The 21,164-nt window shown below is 44.4% G+C and overlaps 1 protein-coding gene across 1 annotated transcript in view; it reads right to left on the reverse strand.

The window, feature by feature from the left end:
* VILL (villin like) overlaps nucleotides 1-21,164 on the reverse strand; it is a 119,069-nt gene that overhangs the window by 43,502 nt on the left and 54,403 nt on the right. The window contains exons 4-5 of the mRNA XM_040352794.1: nucleotides 15,793-15,989; nucleotides 7,722-7,830 (exon numbers count right to left, since the gene is read on the reverse strand). Of these exons, the coding sequence (XP_040208728.1) occupies nucleotides 7,722-7,830; nucleotides 15,793-15,989 (306 nt within the window). The remainder of the gene's footprint in view (nucleotides 1-7,721; nucleotides 7,831-15,792; nucleotides 15,990-21,164) is intronic.

Here is a 21,164-nt window from a genome sequence, read left to right on the forward strand (position 1 = left end):
CGCTTCATTCAACCACTGGGAGTGAAGGAAATCTCTGTGCAGGCCAAGGGTCTTTGACATTGTAGCTTGCACAGGGTTATGTACTTCCTCTGTTATATAACTGATTGGCAGAGTGCTTTCAAATGGAATCAGACATATGTAGCACTACCCCTGCAGGGGCTGCTACTTCCCCTACTCCTGCACAGCCACGCAACACGCAATCTCCGCTTGCATCCAAACACAAGAACTCTTAGTCCCGTAGAAAGTAGCACAAAGTGTTGTAGGTTGCATACCGGAGTATCTCCAACTATACTGTAGACACTGATCCTAGCTCTACTATCTGCAGGAACTACTAACCCACCTGGCTGCTTCTCCACCAACCCACCCAGCTGCTCCGAAGATCTCCCAGGGCAAGGAAAAGGAAAGATTTAAGCACAACACTGTCTTCCAGAACGGCTTGCTACATTTGACAGTCTCTCCCCTAGTAGGTCCCTGAATGTGCTGATGTACTCACACTGTCCTCCTTGTTCCCGTTGCTTAAAAGGTAAAATTCCTTTTAAACTACACTGCTGTCAGGATCCTCCCAAGCCAGCCTGAGCTCCAGTCCGAGACAGAGCCCTCCTCAGACCAGGGATTCCCTTCTAGGGCCACCGAAAGTCTTCTCGGCACTGTATCTTCCACCCGGCTTCCTTTCTGGCATGGCTCATCCATATTTAAGGACTGGCTCAGTCACCCTGCCAGGCCCACTGCCTGAGAATTGGCCAAGCTCCCCTAAGTATGCAGATCAACCTTCCTGGCCTCTGCCCACTAACTTCTAGAAGTTTCTCCAAACTTCCAGAATCAGGGGGAGGCACATGAAACATGTCTGTATCCAGTCTGACCTGCAATAAACCCAGATTCAAGACTCATTTTACCATGATGAGTCAATAAATATGTCTGCACTATTCTAGTAGCACACTAGAGGGTGCTACACATATGACCCGCAATACTCTTTAACAGGTGTTGCCATAATTGGGTAATTTCTTTGGTTTGTGGCACTGAGCAGATCAGGGAGGGAAGGGGGCATACACTACATGGACAAAGCACAGTTTTATGCCATACAGTATCAGTATCTCTAATGGCCATGTAAAATAACACCCTTATTAAAAAAAAAAAAAAAAAACACTGCAAACAGATTAATTCTTTCCCCCAACATGCCCCCATAAAAGCTAAATTTTCATCATACAATAGGAGCTCCCCCTATTTTTTCCTGGATTGGTTTTCGTTTTTGATTTAACTGTTCCTCACCCTAAAACAATATCACACTTTTCAGTTAGACCAGAGTTCCTATAGAAAGTCAAACTCAAAGAAGGTATAACAGCAACACCAACTAGCGCTTTGGTATATTAATTCAAATTAATTTAAATTATTTTTAAATGTGACTAGTCTAAATACCTGAAACTTACTCAGTAATTTTATAGAGCTAGGAGCCAATCAGGAGAGAGCAGGCTGCTATGCTAAGCAATATGCTGTTGCTAGTTCATTGTCTAATTGCAGGCTAGGGGCAGGGAGGTGACCAAGCTGTACTGCTTACAGTAGCTGCAGTAAAGAAATGGCAGGTCATCGTGTCTGTCTTGTCTGACAGATTCTCAGGACTGGATGGTCAGAAAAACAATCTTTTGACAAGTAAAAAAGCATATACATATATAGTGTATACAGTGAGGGAAAAAAGTATTTGATCATTTGCTGATTTTGGACGTTTTGGCACTAACAACAAAATGATCAGTCTATAATTTTAATGGTGGGTTTGTATGAAAAACACCTGTCCACAGAAGCGAATCAATCATATTCCAAATTCTCCACCATGGCCAAGACCAAAGAACTGTCCAAGGATGTCAGGGACAAGATTGTAGACCTACACATGTCTGGAATGGGCTACAAGACCATTGCCAAGCAGCTTGGTGAGAGGGTGACAATAGTTGGTTTGATTATAAGCAAATAAAAGAAACACAAAATAACTGTCAATCTCCCTCGGTCTGGGGCTCCATGCAAGATCTCACCCTCTGGAGTTTCAATGATCATGAGAACAGTAAGGGATCATTCCAGAACTACACAGGAGAATCTTGTCAATGGTTTCAAGGCGGCCGGAACCATAGTCACCAAGAAAACAATTGGTAACACACTACGCCGTGAAGGACTGAAATCCTGCAGTGCCCCCAAGGTCCCCCCTGCTCAAGAAAGCACATACAAAGTCCCGTCCAAAGTTTGCTAATGAACATCTGAATGTTTCAGAGGAGAACTGGGTAAAAGTGTTGTGGTCAGATGAGACCAAAATCAAGCTCTTTGGCATCAACTCAACTCACTGGGCCAGATTCAAGAAGCACTTGCGCCCGCGCAACCATAGGTTGCGCGGCGCAAGGGCTTACTTGCTCCGGTGTAACGAGTGCTCCTGATTCAGGAACCTCGTTACACCGACTGCAGCCTAGGATGTGACAGACATAAGCCTCCTTATGCCTTCACATCCCAGGCTGCATTCTTGCGTTGGCCGCTAGGGGGCGCGGCCATTGTGATCGGCGTATAGTATGCAAATTGCATACTACCACCGATTCACAAAAGTTGCGCGGGCCCTGCGCACGCAAGGTACGGAGTTTCCGTACGGCGACTTTAGCATAAGGCTGCTCCTGCTAATAGCAGGCGCAACCAATGCTAAAGTATAGCTGCGCTTCCCGCTCGTGAAATTTAAATTTCACGTCGTTTACGTAAGTGAACCGTGAATGGCACTGGACGCCATTCACGTTCACTTAGAAGCAAATGACGTCCTTGCGACGTCATTTGCCGCAATGCACGTCGGGAAAGTTTCCCGACGGAGCATGCGCTGTTCGCTCGGCGCGGGAGCGCGCCTAATTTAAATGATTCCCGCCCCCGGCGGGATCATTTACATTAGGCAGCCTTACGCCCGGCTGTTTAGCATATCGCCCGCGCAATTTACGGAGCAACTGCTCCGTGAATCGCGGGCAAAGCGCAATATTTGCATGGGCGCAGAGAAAATTTTTTGCTCTTTGCCCACGCAAATATTGCGCGAATCTACCTGAATCTGGGCCACTGTGTTTGGAGCAGGGGGAATGCTGCCTATGACCCCAAGAACACCATCCCCACCATCAAGCTTCAAGGTGAAAACATTCAACTTTGGGGGTGTTTTTCTGCTAAGGGAACAGGACAACTTCACTGTATCAAAGGCACAATGGACAGGGCCATGTACTGTGAAATATTGGGTGGGAATCTCCTTCCCTCAGCCAGGGCATTGAAAATGGGTCATGGATGAGTATTCCAGCATGGCAATGACTCAAAACACATGGCCAAGGCAACAAATGAGTAGCTCAAAAAGAAGCACATTAAGGTCCTGGAGTGGCCTAGCCAGTCTCCAGACCTTAATGCCATAGAAAATATGTGAAGGGAGCTGAAGGTTCGAGTTACTAAAGGTCAGCCTCAAAATCTTAATGACTTGGAGGGGATCTGTAAAGAGGAGTGGGACAAAATCCCTCCTGAGATGTGTACAAACCTGGTGGCCAACTACAAGAAACGCCTGACCTCTGTGTTTGACAACAAGGGTTTTGGCACCAAGTACTAATGCCTAGTACACACGATAGGATTTATCCACGGATACGGTCCTCCGGACCGTTTCCGCGGATAAATCCTCTGAGGATTTTGATCCGATGGAGTGTACACACCATCGGATCGAAATCCGCGCCGAATTCCCATCGCGATGACGTGTCGCGCCGTTGCCGCGATGATGACGCGGCGACGTGCGCGACGCTGTCATATAAGGAATTCCACGCATGCGTCGAATCATTACGACGCATGCGAGGGATGGGTTCGGACGGATCGATCCGGTGAGTCTGTACAGACCACCGGATCGATCCGCTGGAGCCGATTCCAGCGGATAGATTTCTTAGCATGCTAAGAAATTTTTATCCGCTGGAAATCGGTCGGCCCGAAATATATCCGCGGATAAATATCCGCTGGATCGTACACACCAGCGGATCTATCCGCTGAAACCGATCCGCGGATTAATTTCAGCGGATCGATCCTCTCGTGTGTACGGGGCCTAAGTCATGTTTTGCGAATACTTTTTTTTACTGTTTTTCTGGATTTTTTTGTTATTATTCTGTCTGTCACTGTTAAAATGAACCTACCATTAAAATTATAGACCGATAATTTCTTTGTCAGTGGGCAAACATACAATATCAGCAGGGGATCAAATACTTTTTGCCCTCACTGTATATACAGGTGCATATACAGGTCAAAAAGTTAATTTATTTCAGTATTTCAATTCAAAAAGAGAAACTCATTTATCATATAGATTCATTACACACACACAGTGATATATTTCAATAAGTTTTTTTTTTTTAAATTTTAATGAACCGCACAGTTGTCTGTCAAATCGCCCCCGAATTCGGACTGAAATGCCCGTTTGAAAACGTGCAAGTTCGGCTGAACTTGCACGATTTCAGACCTGCCCTCAATGTGAACCTGGGCTTAAGGTTTCCTAAACCTTTATATGGTCTCTCAGTCTGGTTCAGTATGTTACACAATCACAGGGAAGACTGCTGACTTGACAGTTGTCCAGAAGACAGTCACAAAAGGTCATTGCTAAAGAAGCTGGCTGTTCACAGAGTGCTGTAACCAAGCATATTAATGGAAAGTTTGGTGGAAGAAAAAAGTGTGGTAGAAAAAGGTGCACAAGCAACAGGGATAACCGCAGCCTTGAGAGGATTGTGAAGCAAAGGCCATTCAAGAGTTTGGGGGAGATTCACAAGGAGTAGACTATGGCTGGTGTCAGTGCTTCAAGAGCCACCACACACCAGGGTTGGACTGGGACAAAAATTTGGCCCTGGACTTCATACAGACCGGCCCACTTTAATTCAATAAAATGCTGCCCCCACCCCCGCGAAAAATCACGCTTACCAAAAGGCCTCTACATCCATTATTGTATATCATGAGAGGGTGAGAGAGAGAGGGAGGGTTGAGGGAAAGGGGGTGAGAGAGGGGGGTAAGTGTAAGAAAAAGAGAGTGAGTGTAAAAGAGAGGGGGTGAGTGTAGGACCCCTTTTTACACTAAGGCGTTTTTAGGCGCTTTTGGGCTAAAAATAGCGCCTGTAAAGTGACTGAAAAATGCTTCCGCTGCAGTCCCAGTGTGAAAGCCTGAGTGCTTTCACACTGGGGCGCTGCCAGGGCATTAAAAAAAGTCCTCCAAGCAGCATCTTTGTTTTAAAAAATGGCCCACTGAGCCATCGGCCCACCGGGAAACTCCCTGTAGTCCCTATGGCCAGTCCATCCCTGCCACACACAGACGTATCCAGGACATGGGCTACAACTGTCCTTCTGTCAAACCACTTCTGAACCGTCAGATGTCAGAACCGTCTTACCTGGGCTAAGGAGAAAAAGCACTGGACTGTTGCTCAGTGGTCCAAGGTCCTCTTTTCAGATGAAAGTAAATTTTGCATTTTATTTGGAAATTAAGGCCCGGATTCAGATACGAGTTACGACGGCGTATCTCCAGATACGCTGTGGTAACTCTGAGTGTGCGGGGTCGTATCTATATGCCTGATTCTTATGCCCCGTACACACCATCACTTTATGTGATGAAAAAAAACGACATTTTCTGTGAAGTAAAAAATGACGTTTTTGAAACTTCAATTTTCAAAGACGAAGTTGCCTACACACCATCGTTTTTCTCACAATGTTCTAGCAAAGCGAGGTTACGTTCTCACCACTTTTTCCATTGAAGCTCGCTTCATAAGTAGCTTCTGGGCATGCGCGGGTGAAAAAACGTCGTTTTAAACGACGTTTTTTGCTACACACGGTCAATTTCTGTGAAGTAAAAGTTGACGTTTTGAAAAACGACACATAAAATTGAAGCATGCTTCAATTTTTTTTGGTCGTTTTTTAGAAGACATAAAACGACGTTTTCCCCCACACACAGTCAATTAAAGTGACGTTTTTAAAAACGTCATTTTTTTTCATCACATAAAGTGATGGTGTGTACGGGGCATTAGAATCAGTTACGCATAGATTTCCCTAAGATCCGACCGGCGTAAGTCTCTTACGCCGTTGTATCTTAGTTGCATATTTACGATGGACGCTAGGTGGCGCTTCCGTGTAGAATATGTAAATTAGCTAGATACGCCGATTCAGAAACGTACGTCCGCCCGGCGCATTTTTTTACGTCGTTTACATAAGGCTTTTTCCGGTGTAAAGTTACCCCTCATAAAGCAGGGGTAAGTCATGTTAGGTATGGACGTCGGAAACGTACGAACAGCGTCGTATTTTACGTCATTTGCGTAAGTCGTCCGTGAATAGGGCTGTACGTAAGTTACGTTCACGTCGAAAGCATTGACTATTTGACTATTGACTATTTGCGACGTGATTTCGAGCATCGTTGCACCGTTCGAAAACAGCGTCAATTACGTGGGGTCATGATAGTTTAACATAAAACACGCCCACTACCAGCCAAATTTGAATTAGGCGGGCTTACGCCGACACATTTACACTACGCCACCGTAACTTAGGGCGCAAGTTCTTTCTGAATACGGAACTTGCGCCCTAAGTTACGGCGGCGTAGTGTATCTGAGATACGCTACGCCCGCCGAAACATACGCAAATGTATCTGAATCCGGGCCCAAGGTCCTAGAGTCTGGTGGAAGAGTGGAGAGGCACAGAATCCAAGTTGCATGAGGTCCAGTGTGACGTTTCCACAGTCGGTGATGATTTGGGGAGACATGTCATCTGCTGGTGTTAATCCACTGTGTTTTATCAAGTCCAAAGTCAGCACAGCCTTCTACCAGGAAATTCTAGAGCACTTCATGCTTCCCTCTGCTGACCAGCTTTATGGAGATGCTGATTTCATATTTACAAAAATGTGAGGGGTGGACTTACTTTTGTGAGATACTGTGGGGCAGATTCATCAAGAGATACGACGGCGGATCTCCTGATCCGCCGTCGTATCTGTGAGAGCCGACGTTTGGATCTGTGAGATCCCACGGTCGGAGCTATGCGACTGATTCAAGTGACTTACACCAGTCGAATCTTAGGCTGTAATCTCCCGCCGGCCGCTAGGTGTCGTCGCTTTTTTTTAAACGTTGCATATGCAAATGAGGAGAACCGCCGATTCACGTCCGTACGCCCGCCCGTCGCTCTTTTTCAACGTCGTTTGTGTTCGGCTTTTTCCGGCGGAGAGCTACCCCTGCTAATATGAGGGGTAGCTAATGTTAAGTATGGCCGACGTTCCCGCGCCGAGTTTTAAATTTGTTACGTCGTTTGCGTAAGTACGTCGGGAATACGGATGGCCGTAAGTAACCTAGCCGCCAAAAACAGGCGGCTAGCGACGTCATTTGGAGCATGCGCACTGGGCTTTTTCGCCGGCGGCGCATGCGCAGTTAAATCGGCGCGGGAATTCAAACTTGGTTTGAATTCCCCTAGACTTGTATGGCAATGCAAAACAGATCTGCTTCAAACAAAGCCCCACTGACAGGGACCCTTATTATGGTATCATAAAATTTTTAATGACCAGACCCTTTGGGGATCCTATTTTAATCATTCACTCCAACTGGTTAGCATACAATATCTCTCTATAGGCAGTGATATGACTGGTTGGTATGGACATAGCTAGTTAGTTTCCATGAGCAACAAAGACATTTCTTTTAGACACGCTCTGTCATGCCTGAACTATGTGACAAGGATATACAGAACATATTAGACACACACCTCTGTAGCTGTGACGTTTTTTCTGCCCTTGACGTGAAGCAGACGTCGAATATTGTACATGTTTGTCTCCACATGTTTGAATCCCGAGGCAACTCCTCCTTTCTTGTAGCTGGAAGTTAGAAGGAAAACAGATTTACATTTTGGCAGAAAAAGTGTATGTACTGAACTCATCCAAGTTATATGGTGCAGATGGTCCTCTGTGTTTTTCTACAGGTAGCACATAGTAAAGGCTAGCTATGGAGAATCATTTTTACAAATGATAGGAAAACCACACTATATACCGACAAGACATGGACAAACTACCGGTATTTAAGCACTATGGCAAGAATAATAAGAGAGTAGAGCACAGTTTTACATGGAATTTCATTAGGAAATTTGCAACATTAACTGTAGTGTTATTAAAGGTTATTTATTAAGGCTGGGTTCACACTGCTGCACTGTCCTACATCGCATGTGATTCGCACCACACTGCTATGCAAATCACATGCGCTGTCTGTGCGATGCAAATTCAGCCATACAGATTGCATGGCTGAATTGGCATTGCATTTGGACCAAAGTAGGGCAGGACCTTTTTTTTGGTCCGCACCAGAATCAGATCACATGGGTGTTCACACCCATGCGATCCGATTCCTGTCTGAATTGACATTTCACACTATGATATGCAAACCGATCTGGGGGTGTCATTAACTATTGACACGCCCAGCAGTTGTGTGAACTGCCTACGAGTCAGGTGCAATTCGGGAACCCACAGTGGATTTACAGGGTTTCCACCATCGCACCGATGTGAGCCGAGCCTCAAAGCTGATGTTTCAGGTCTTGGTAGAAGTTGGAGAGATAAACCGCCAACAGTTTCCTGGTCAGAATTTCAGGTGACCAGATCACTGTGATTGGGTTCCTAGGCTTGTACATGTATGCCATAGCAATTATGAGGAGGTCCATTAACTTATTGTCCACTATGAGCAGTGCTTTTTGCGGAGATTTTACTTTCTGAACTCTGAGCTGCGTGAAAACATATTCTCATTATTGGAGACTATTTAGAGATATAAATAACTAATGATGACTCATCCTAGATTACCCCATAACTGAAATGTCACTTCTGGGTGGGGTGGGCTGAGCTCATCTCTTCTCTTCTTTAAGCTGTGCTATTATTGTCAGCTTTCTTGAAGATTAACCTTGGCCATTATTTTATTTTTTTAACAATGGTGTCAAATTTTTCCAAGTTTCTTTTTCTGCCTCTGTCACTCGCTGGGGAGATTTCCTTTCACATACTGTCTCTGTGATACCTCTTTAATTTAACCACTTGCCCACCGCAGTACGAGAATATACGTCCTTGGCTTTGTGCGGTGATATCTGAATGATGCCTGCAGCTACAGGCATCATTCAGATATCACCGTCTTCAGCCGCCGATTCTGTGCACAATAAGAACGATCAAAGCGGCACCCCCCCTCCCGCCGCCATCCGGTTCTTCTCCGGGCTCTCCCGTGCCATCGGGGGCCCGGAGAGAAAATCGGCCGGTGCTGGCTGGGGAAGCATAGAGGTGACTGGTGACTAGATGGTCACCAGTCATCTCTATGACCGTCGGAGGCCCAGGCGCAACGTTATGACGTCATGCCCGGTACCCGGAAGTAAACAAAGCCGCAATCGCGGCTGTCGGTGTGAGATCGGTGAATGTTTTTTCCCCGATTTCATGCTTGTAAGCCTGGAGGAGAGGACCTGTCACACTGATTCCTATTACAAGGGATGTTTACATTCCTTGTAATAGGAATAAAAGTGTAAAAATAAAAAAAATAAGTAAAATAAAAATAAAAGATTTTTTTTTTAAAACGCCCCTATCCCCGGTAGCTTGCGCGCAAAAGCGAACACACATGCAAGTCCCGCCCACATATGTAAACGCCGTTCAAACCCCACATGTGAGGTATCGTCGCGTGCATTAGAGAGTGTGTAACAATTCTAGCACTAGACCTCCTCTGTAACTCGAAAATAGTAACCTGTAAAAAAATGTAAAGCGTCGCCTATGGAGATTTTAAAGTACCGAAGTTTGGCGCTATTCCATGAGTGTGCAAAATTTTAAAGCGTGATATGTTGGGTATCTATTTACTCGGCGTAACATCATCTTTCACATTATACAAAAAAATTGGGCTAACTTTACTGTTTTGTTATTTTTTAATTCATGAAACCGTTTTTTTTTTTCCAAAAAAGGTGTTTGAAAAATGATTGCGCAAATACCGTGCGAGAAAAAAAGTTGCAATGACTGCCATTTTATTCCCTATGATGTCTGCTAAAAATATATATATAATGTTTGGGGGTTCTGACTAATTTTCTAGCAAAAAAATTTTGATTTTTACATGAAGGAGAGAAGTGCCAAAATAGGCCCGGTGGTCAAGTGGTTAAGAAATGGGGGGGGGGCAGGTATAACTGTCACTGGAACTGGAAGAAATAGGCAACAAAAACACTGTTAGAAATCCTAACCCTTCCTCACATTACTAAAAATTTATTTTCGTTTATTTTCCGTGTCCCTGTATGATAGATTTTGCATGACTGGGGGAAAGTGTGAGAAATCTCCCCAGCAGGGACACAGACAGCCATGTTTAGTGCCTTGAAAAAGTACTCATGCCACTTGACATTTTCCACATTTTGTCATATTACAACCAAAAACGTAAATGTATTTTATTGGGATTTTATATGATAGACCAACACAAAGTGGCACATAAGTGTGAAGTGGAAGGAAAATTAAAAAAAAATTAAATTTTTTTTTTTTACAAATAAATATCTGAAAAAGGTAGCGTTGATTTATATTCAGCCCTCTTTACTCCAATGCCCCTAACTAAAATCTAGTGGAACCAATTGCCTTCAGAAGCCACCTAATTAGTAAATAGAATCCAGCTGTGTGTAATTTAATCTCAGTATAAATACAGATGTTCTATGAACCCATTAAAGGTTTGTTAGAGTGAACAAACAGCATCATGAAGGCCAAGGAACACACCAGACAGGTCAGGGATAAAGTTGTGGAGACGTTTAAAGCAGAGTTAGGTTATAAAAAAATATTCCAAGCTTTGGACGTCTCATGGAGCACTGTTCAACCCATCATCCGAAAATGGGAAGAGTATGGCAAACCTACCAAGACATGGCCATCCACCTACCTGAAAGGGATACTAGGCCAGCGGGGCTAATTTCAACACCTCAAAACTTCCTAATTGCAATTTTCTTCTGCTGTTTTTACTCACACATCTGGGATCATTGTAAATTTTCATGGGCAGAACGTCCTATCACCAGGGCCTTACAGTTAGGGAATGCAGGGGAACACTCCTGGGAATTAGCAATCCTAACTAGAAGGTGATCTGCGCTCTCACCCTTCTCAAAGAATGCCATCTTGGAGAAGAAACGCGTTTTCTCTGCCGTGGAGGACAGCAGCCGCTTATAAGCAGACTGAACAGACTGCCAAGACTCCCTGGCTGAGTCAGTAGGGTCCTGTACATACTGTACCTCCAATACATGCACCTGTTTTTCAAGCTCCTCCCTCAGCCCAGATGAATTTTGCCTAACTTTAGCAATTTCTTAAATAAGAAGTCCCCTCAAATATGCCTTGAATGCCTCCCATCGGACTAAAGTGGAGTCAGCAGAAACCTGGTTGGCAAAGAACTCACGAATGCTCTGCTCCATCCCCTCGTAAGATAAAAATAACTTCAGCCAAAAGGCATTACAGTTCCAGGGTGCCCTGGACAGCCAAGACAGTGGGGACACAATTAGATTAATCACCATGTGTGAATGGTCCAACACACTGCAGGGTTTGTATACATTACAACCTCTGAGACGGATGGGAGCATGGCAGAGTTACTGATCACCATGTCAATTCTGGATAATGTTCCATGTGTTTTTCGAAAAACAGGGAAACTGCTTATCCAAGGGGTTCTTATGCCTCCATAAATCCACCCAGCCCACCTCATTGAACAATCTTAGGAATGGGGAGCCCCTCAATGCAGCAGGCGCCCTCAATCCTGAGTGCTTGTCCATGGAGGGACCAGCAGTTGAAATCTCCCACTATCAGTAACAGTAAATCTGACTTCCCCTCTAGATAAGACAGCAGGACCTGGAGCACCGTTCCTTCAAAAGGAGGAGGTATATATATATACATGCAAGGATACATTGCAGCATTCCAATACGACGGTGCAAAAAAATATAGCGCCCTTCTGAATCTCTACATGCATCAAGCTCCTGAAAGTCTATAGGAGCTGTGCACCACCACACTCACCCCCCTGGAAAAGGAGTGGTACGCCCTTTCCACCCAAGAATATTTAAGACAAGTCTGGGTTTCTGCAGTTAAGTGTGTAAACATAAGATGGCTGGATGAAACTTTTTCAAACAAGTAGAAATCATCAAGTGGGAAGCTTAAACCTCTAACGCTCCAAGATATTACCGGAATATTAGCCACTGGGGACAATTAAAGATGGGTACAAATAGGAAAATATTGTCAGTGTTATATCTGTAAAGCTCTTCTCGGAACATAGGTACACAGGTCTGGATAGGTCTAATAAACCCCTATTGGGCAGACTGGTAGATAATACTGTTATCCGACTCTTCCACCAGTAAAGGGCCGCTAGCACAGATTGAAAGCACCATGGAACTATGGTGCCAACTCTTGAATAATAATAGTTTCATGGTGGACTACCTGCCATAAAAAACCTGCGGTGGAGAACGGGCAAGTGAAAAAACAAACAAAAAAACAGGCTGTCAACAGGACAGGCTACTATAATCCAAAGTTTATCAAAACAAATATAGTGATTTTTCTCTACTTCTCACGTAGATAAGGCACATTCGTTCTTGTTAACTTAACAAGATAGCTCAAAGTTCACATGGCAATATTATGTCTCCCAGCAGAACCAAACATTTGTTTGTTTTAAAAAATTACTATAGAAGAAAACCAGTAAAATGAAAAGGAAAAACTTAGCAAAAAGGTGAACTTTCCTTACCAAGCTTGTAGAGAGCTCTAAGCAAACAAAAAACAGTTTCCTGAACTTGCGGGAGTATACCACTCTTCAATCGCTGTCTTCTTCATCCTCTCTGCGGTGACGTAGGGCCTGTTCATTTTAATCAAGCCATGCAGCCACCTCCGGGGGGCGATTCAATGAAGTGCTCCTGTCGGTTAGCAGCTTTGCAGGGTACAGTATTGCACTTGGCCCAGCGTCTCTGCACTTCAGCAGAGAAGTCTGGATAGAAGGACACTCTAACGCCATTGAACTGAACATTGGCCCACTCCTGGGCAGATCTCAGCACTGCTTCCCTGTCTCAGTAGTGTAGAAGACAGGCAGGAGGCGCGCCAGGTTGCAGTGGGCTAACCAGAGTGCGATGAGTCCATTCAACAGTGAAAAATGGGGAGAAGGCATCCTTTACGAATATATCAATGAGCCATCCTTCAACAAAGGAGGTTGGGTCTCTCCCTTCTCTGACAGCCCCACAATACGTATGTTACTGCGCCTCAGACGATTTTCCATGTCATCAGCTCTATTATTGGTGTCTCTGGCTAGCTGATGGGCGACATGGGCTTCCCGAGCAACAGGTGTCAATTTATCTTCAATGTCGCTTACTCTGCTCTCCACTGTAGTCATGCATTTCCTGATCTTTTGAAGGTTCTGTCTCAGAAAGGACACGTCCTCCCTCAGGCTCCCAAACTGTTTTTTTAGTGTGTTGACTGAAGCTATACACACATGCTCGGAGTATTTCAGCCAAAGTCGGTTGCTCAGGCTCATCAGCATCAGGATCTGTAGGCAGAGAGGACAGCAGCTCTGCATGGCTCTCAGGCTCTCCATGCCATGCTGTGTTTTCAGCCGACTGTCCCAGTTTATCATGTACAGGCAATGGGAATGTCTCTGCGCCCCCCCCCCCCGTGGTCTGATCCTGATTTCCCCTCAGCTTTTGGGCATAGTATAGTATATCCCTCGGGTAATCCTTACCCTGGGACTTCTGTGTGTTTTTACTGCCACTCTCTTTAGCCTTCTCCGCTCCCCTCGGTGTGTGCTGTGCCAGGGCCGTGACCGCACCATCTTGGATTTCAGGGCCCGGGAAATCCTTATTTTTCTTTGCCATTCCGCGTGTGCAGAGGGCCGGCAAGTGGACCGGGAGGTTGACTGGGTCGGTAGCCAGCTGGAAAGCCGTCAGGCAACGCTGGATTGCTGCTGGCAGAGGATCAATAGCTGGTACTGGAGCAGAGCTGTCAGACACGCTTCCTCTCATATGCCGGTCCTGGCCATGCCCCCACACATCTGGGATTATTAATATTAGTATTTTATGTGGGTTATTAGTATTTGCTGCCGTGAGCCTACCAGGGAGTGGGGAAAACATGTGCTATTGGTGGACCACAGCTGAACACCACTACACTAGACCAATCCTTTTCCACTATGGTACTAAATGACCATCAACAACTCATGTGTTCCAGACATTCAGACAGAGGCACAGCTCGGTAAATTAGTAGCTTAAAATATGCACTTTTTTAGCATATAAACTCTATTGAAAGTTTTATAATATAAAAGACAATTTACTTAAAATGTGCTTTTATGGCCAGCTAGCAATGATGTAGAGGGAAATCTCCCCAACGTGACTCCTATCTAAAATGAAAAATAAGGCTTTGGCTAGACATACATTTAGTTGTCCTGACTTGCATTTCTCAACTCAGAGCTTACCATTACTGTATGACTTTCAGACTTTCAGATTGAAGCATAGCTTTATCAATTAGTAACAAAAACACTTTATGGATGTAGCACCCTCCTTGCACAGGATGTTAGGCAAATTTTGTTTTTGGCTCCTTCTGTAGTCAAGGGAGCAGTGATTGTTTGCTTTGGTCTGTTCAGGGAATCACAGGCTGAGTTTAACTGCTTCCCTCTACTTCTGGAAAGAGGTTTCCTGAACATGGGGCTGAGATAGACAAATGACCAGTCTAAATATTTATTATGCCCTGGCCAATTCCTAGAGGGGAGTGTCCAGAAGGTGGCTGGGGAGGTGATATATTGTCTGGATCCCTGGAGAGATGGTCCTTTCCTCGGCAGGGAGGATTCTAAAGCCTCTGCCCCCTGAGGCAACCTGTGGACTGTATATATTTGTTCATTGAGGTCTTAGCTGTGGCAGAGTTGAGAACTTGGAATGATCTTCTGAGGAGCTTGCTGTAGGACTTCACCAAAAGGAATTTGGTCCAGGGAAGGATTATTTCACACACTGGACCAGATGCAGAGAAAGCTGGAAGGTGTGCAGCTGTCCTGGGGACTTGTGTGTACTGACAGTAAATTGTAATCCCTGGTGACTGTGTGCTTTTGGGTTTAAAGTGCCAGAGGTAGCTACGGACTGAGATGGCTCTCAGAAGGTCTCAGGGTACTGGCCAATCCCTTGTGTCCCCAGAAAAACCCATGCATATGAGCCTAGAGAAGAGTGCCCACTAATTACTATGCAAGCTTTTTTGGAGTATCCCATGCCCTAACCCTTCTCCTGTTTAAAATTCTTCAAGCAATACATTTCAAAAGACATCTCCTAGACTGTGTTATTGGAGCAGGAGTGTATCTTGTGGTGTGCAGTCTCTGTACTATTAAGGAAGAGCCAGCTATTTCCAGTGACCCATACAGGGAAGCGCTACATTTTTGTAAACAGTTTTAAAAAATGCACTGTTGGTGGCCACCAAAGACTAGAATTAGAACAACTATTACAACTATATCTCTTGTTTCTTGTGAAGCTAACCTTTTTTCCTCTTTTTAACATGAAGGAAGTCTTAAAATAACTTTCCAGGCTCAGGGAACTTACTGTTACTATAAAGAAAATCTACAGCTTATGATACTATCAGTGTGATGGTCAGTGAGAAGAATGTTCCTTACATTTCTTGTCATTGGGAAGATAGCTAAAAAAAATAAAAATCACTGGTGTTGGCAGTTACTCATTTGAGAGGCAGAAGTTTCTTATTACCCTAGGAACCCCTAGGAACCTCTGGAGGAATCCTAGGGTCCCACAGAACTGGCTGAGAAAGGCTGAGCTAGACTGTCATCCACATTTCCAAAAATGACTCTGCCTGATGTGAACAACATTTCAAGTCACTTACATAACTCCATTCTTGAAGTAACTTTTAAATGTGGCCGATTCATGTCCTTGCACCTCTCTGTGTTGAATTGGGCTCCCCCCTAATGCCTCATCCAGTTGTGATGTGTAGAGTGCAGCCGCGCCTTGCTCATCCTGAGTGGAGTCCTTTCCAATCCAGTAGTGGACATCCGAAGCTGTACCTGTAGATGTCTGCTTGATCTGTGAAAGAACAAAACATAATAGATAAAACAGAAAGCCATTCTGAATTATTAACCAGACACAGTTGGCATAGCTACAACAGAAAATACAGTAGAAGCTCCCTTTTGTGTTTGCAACACTTAGAATATTATATCATTTTCTGATCATTCTAGGTTAATTGGCTCCTGCCTTAATTGGCTTTGATTCACTAATGTGAATGTAACAATATTTGGAAGCACCTTATAAATTGTCAGCGGTATATAGAGTAAATACCTGTAATACAAAATAAAAATAATCGTACACCTGTTCTAATGACACCTAACAAAGAGAGGATATTCCCTTGCTTTGGAGAGAAACTGAGACAGGAAGTAAAAGGAAATCTTCCTAAAGGGACACAGACAGAAAAAAATACTGACAGGGGTCTTAACCAATCAAGCCAAAAAAAATCTTTACATGTACTTTGAAGGGTCAATTTGTCAATATTTTCATCCAAGATTTAAAAGAGAAGTTGTCTTTTTTTGTGATCTTTCCCCAGCCTTAAAGGGGTTGTAAAGGTACAATTATTTTTTTCCTAAATAGCTTCCTTTACCTTAGTGCAGTCCTCCTTCGCTTACCTCATCCTTCGATTTTGCTTGTCCTTATTTCTTCTGAGAAATCCTCACTTTCTGTTCTTCTGTCTGTAAGTCCACACAGTAATGCAACACTTTCTCCCTGGTGTGGAGTGTCGTGCTCGCCCCCTCCCTTGGAATACAGGAGAGTCAGGACACCCACTAACACACAGCTCCTTTCTCTATCTGCAACTTAGGGAGCGTACTGACTCTCCTGTAGTCCAAGGGAGGGGGCGAGCACGACACTCCACACCAGGGAGAAAGCCTTGCATTACTGTGTGGAGTTACAGACAGAAGAACAGGAAGTGAGTATTTCTCAGAAGAAATAAGGACATTTAAAAGCAAAATCGAAGGATGAGGTAAGTGAAGGAAGACTGCACTAAGGTAAAGGAAGCTATTTAGGAAACAAAATTGTACCTTTACAACCCCTTAACTGGCTCTGTGAGGTCAGCTGTCAGCGGACTTCTGCCTGCTGTCTGTTCAAATCGGGTCACAGGATAGCAGAACAAATTGCACTCCACAGTAAAAGTACAGCCAAAACGAGCTTTGGCTGTACTTCTCTTTTAATTAAAAAAAAATTGTATATATTGGGTGAAAGTTGTGTAAATCTTGGGTTAAAGCACTAATAAACAGACCTGTGTCACAGCAATTGGTAAAAAAGTAATTGCTGGCAAAACGAACCTGTTGTAGGCCTGAAGTAAAGCAGCAGTCATCCCATTGTTCTGGTACTATTATATGAAAGAAGAGTATAAACATAGGTGTGTTTTCCAGTGATTCATCACCTCGGATTCATAAACTATGAATGACACATCTGGGGTAATCCTCCTTTTGATTAATTTGAAACCTGTTCAGGGGAATTTCGTAGAAAGTGTCTACTAGGAAATATCCGAATCTGAATCATGAGTCAGTAAAGCTACCAAAATGGATGGCAGGGATTTTCCAATCTGGTGCAGGCCATTTTAATGGGCCATACCACTACAAAAGTGTTGCTAGAACTAGGGGTTTTGAAGGCAGAAGGTTTTTTTTATCTTAATGCATTCTATACATTAAGATAAAAAGCTGTCCAGCATTACTAGTTACTATTTTCTCAAAAGTTTAGAAATCTTTATTGCTTGCACAAACTGCTTTTTTAGAATGTGGTATTTACTCTGACGGTTATTACCCTAACTGTGATATAGCATGGCCATTTGTCTGCCTGTATTTGTCATCTTTTGTGCATTTGTCAATAAAAAGATAATTAAAAAAAAAATATATAAAAAGCCTTCTGTGTGCTGCAGCTTCCCTCAGCCCCCCTAACACTTACCTGAGCCCATCTCTGTCCAGCGATGTCCACGAGTGTCACAGCTGTCCGAGATTCTCCCTCCTGATTGGCTGAGACACAACAGCCAGCAGTGCTATTGGCTGCCCCTGCTGTCAATTAAAGTCAGCTAGCCAATCAGGGTAGAGGGGGCGGGGTCGGGCTCCGTGTCTGCATGGACACAGGGAGCTGAGACTCAGCTCGGGTGCACCTAAAGCAAGCTGCTTCTTGCGGGGGCACTGAACAGGAGGGAAAGGCCAGGATCACAAAAGAGGGACCCAAGAAGAGGATCTGGGCTGCTCTGTGCAAATCCACTTCACAGAGCAGGTAGTATAACATGTTTGTTATTTTTATAGGAAAAAAAAACTAGATTTTACAATCACTGTAAGTGCTGCCAAAATTTAAAGGGGCATATCTAACAGTCAGTAGAATGTGTCCTTTGTGCTGATGCCTATTCTTTTAGTTGCAGTCCTCTTCTGTCTGTCCGCTGTATTCTTCGGGGTTAATAAAACGAAGGGGCTGTCACAGGTTGCCATCAAGAGCCTGACTATGCCTGCCCTTTAGGCCCCTTTCACACCAGTGAACCGATCAGTCCACCCATTGTTCTCTATGGGGAGCCTGATACAAATGGACATGCGTCCATTTACATCCGCCTGCATCCGATGCGGGCCAGCAAAAACAGATGGATGGGGATCCGTTCCCCATCTGTCAGATCGGCTTGGACGACAGTCAGATGGAAATGGACAGGTGGTCTATTTCCATCTGACCACCCAATAGAGAACAGATGGCTGTGTCCACTCTGCATAGTGGATTAGACACGGAACTGTCATCCGCCTGCTCAGCAGGGGGTTAGCGGACAGATCCCGCTGAGGAGGTGGATCCACTTAACAGAGTCCACCCCGTCTGAAATGGGCCTTATGCCTCGTACACACGGGCAAGAATCTCGTCAGGAAAAAAACATTGTTTTTCCCGACGAGATTCTTGGCAAGAATCTCTTGCCGCCCGAGTGTACACACAGACCGTTTGAAAGGCAAGAACGCGGTGACGTTGTCGCGTCACATTCACTGCCGTCACCACCATCTTGCTTCACCCTACCTATGCCGTGGAAGCTACCGCACATGCGTCTAAGTCATTTCGAGCATGCGCAGGTTTCCCGGGCGACAGGTAAGTATACACACTCTCGGGTTTCTCTTCGGGAAACAGGCCGACAAGAATCTCAACGAGAAAATAGAGAGCAGGTTCTCTATTTTTCTCATTGAGATTCTGGCCAGATTTCCAGACGAGAAACCTGAAAGCCTCGTACACACGCTCGGTTTACTCGGCAAGAAAGCTCTGCCAGCAGTTTTCTTGCTGGTTCTTGCTGAGAAAACCGAGCGTGTGTACGAGGCTTTATACCCAGCTGCTCTATTCTTAGAAGCCATACTACAGCTTCTATAAATGAAATGTGATCTAAGAATGGAGGATGATTTATAGGTCTATCCCCTATTCATAGATCACTTTCCATTCATAGAAGCTGTAGTATGGCTTCTAGGAATGGAGCAGCTTGGCAGTAAGGGTGGGCATAGTTGCTCCCAACCAGGGGCGGACTGACAACTCATGGGTCCCCCTGGCAATAGAAGACTATGGGGCCCCTGGGCTTACAGATGACCACCACGCCAGGAGGCAGTGCAGAGGCGGGGCAGCTAAAATCTCTGGATTTTCACATCAGAAGCATGTTGGTTTCAGACATATCAGGGACAGATGTAAAAAAACATAGATTTTTACATACTGTCCCTGGTTTTACTGAGCCTGGCAACCCAGATGGGGCCCCCTAGTGACATGGGGCCCTCGGGCAGTGCCCGAGTGACTCAATGGTCACTCCGCCCCTGCTCCCAACTGTCTCTGATTTTGAGGGACTGTCTCTGTCCCTCTTTCCTCTTCATGTGCCCCTGATTTTAGTCTGATCTATATAGATGTATATAAAATACAAGTGTTTCCCAGCGCTAAACCACCTTTCATCCAATTTCTAAATTGCTAGATTTGTAAATTTCATAAGATAGTATAAAGGAATAGTAGTGGTAAGAAAAAATAAATCACTTGTGGGTTTACCTAATATTGTTTTGTATAATTCTCCTTTAAGGGGACGTGGCAAGAGGTGTGCCCTACGCCTACATAATTTTGCTATTAGGTGTCCCTCATTTCCATCTCAAAAAGTTGGGAGGTATGATAGTTGAGCAGTCTTAATGAGAGCCTGTGACAGCACCTTAGCTAACTCCCATCATATTGGAAGATTAAGGCAGCAAGGGTGGGGGGCGTTAATGGACGGAGGAGGATTTCCCCTAAAAGAAGAGACATCAGCACAAGGGACACAACTGAATGTAAATTACAGGCCCTTGTGCCAAATTTTCATTATTATTTTTTGGCTGCACTTATGTTTAAAATATGCAGAGCCAACCACAGAGACTTCTCAGTGACTTATTTAATTTGATGCATTCTTTTTATATCCTATGCTTAAAAAATGCTTAAACTGTAGAGCAGAAAATGTTGTTACCATAGGCCTCGCACTGTGTGACCTTTCCACAGAACCACGTCCACATATCTATCAGCAATGCAACCTAGTACAACTGAATGGTGATGGCTGCCAACATTGGACTATTGCACATCTCATTTTGCATTAGTAAAAAAAGAAAAATCTCTCAGTTCTTTTTCTTTCTGCATTCTATTTTTTTTCTTTTACTCTAATGTAGTATTGCTAGATGCTGGGGAGCTGCTGCAGAAGGCCAGGCACAGTTTATTGTGCAGACTGACCTGGAATCGCTATTGTCTGGGATGTGTTCCAGGCATGGTTGGCTTTTTCTGTTTGATCCTGTCAGAATAATGTGTCACCTTTAGCAAACATGTACATTCCTTCCTTTCCTTCACCCTCGACTACCTCCTCATTAAAGAGATCACCTGTCTAAAACCAATGTGAATAAGAGAAGCAGATGGCTTTCTTTAACAACCATTTCCTCATTTAACCCTTTCATATGTTTACTGGGGTTCCCCTCAGAAAGTTCTAATTTGACTGCTAACTTCTGCATTAGTTTTATTTTTTAGGCTTTTTTTCCCCTCTGTTTTCACCTTGTGATTTTGCCAGTAACACCTGTATTAGGCTTGGTTCACACCAATGTGTTTTTTCATGCTTTTTGCATATTACTAAACATTAAAGAAAGAAAGCCTAAAAAAAAAACGTAATGCAGTCACCACATTCTCTCACTTCGTATATTAGCTATAGGACAGGACGTTAATGGCAATCTCCGCAATGGGACACAG

The sequence above is a fragment of the Rana temporaria genome, chromosome 5 (genome assembly GCF_905171775.1).
Source record: "Rana temporaria chromosome 5, aRanTem1.1, whole genome shotgun sequence".
NCBI classification, from domain to species: Eukaryota; Metazoa; Chordata; class Amphibia; order Anura; family Ranidae; genus Rana; species Rana temporaria.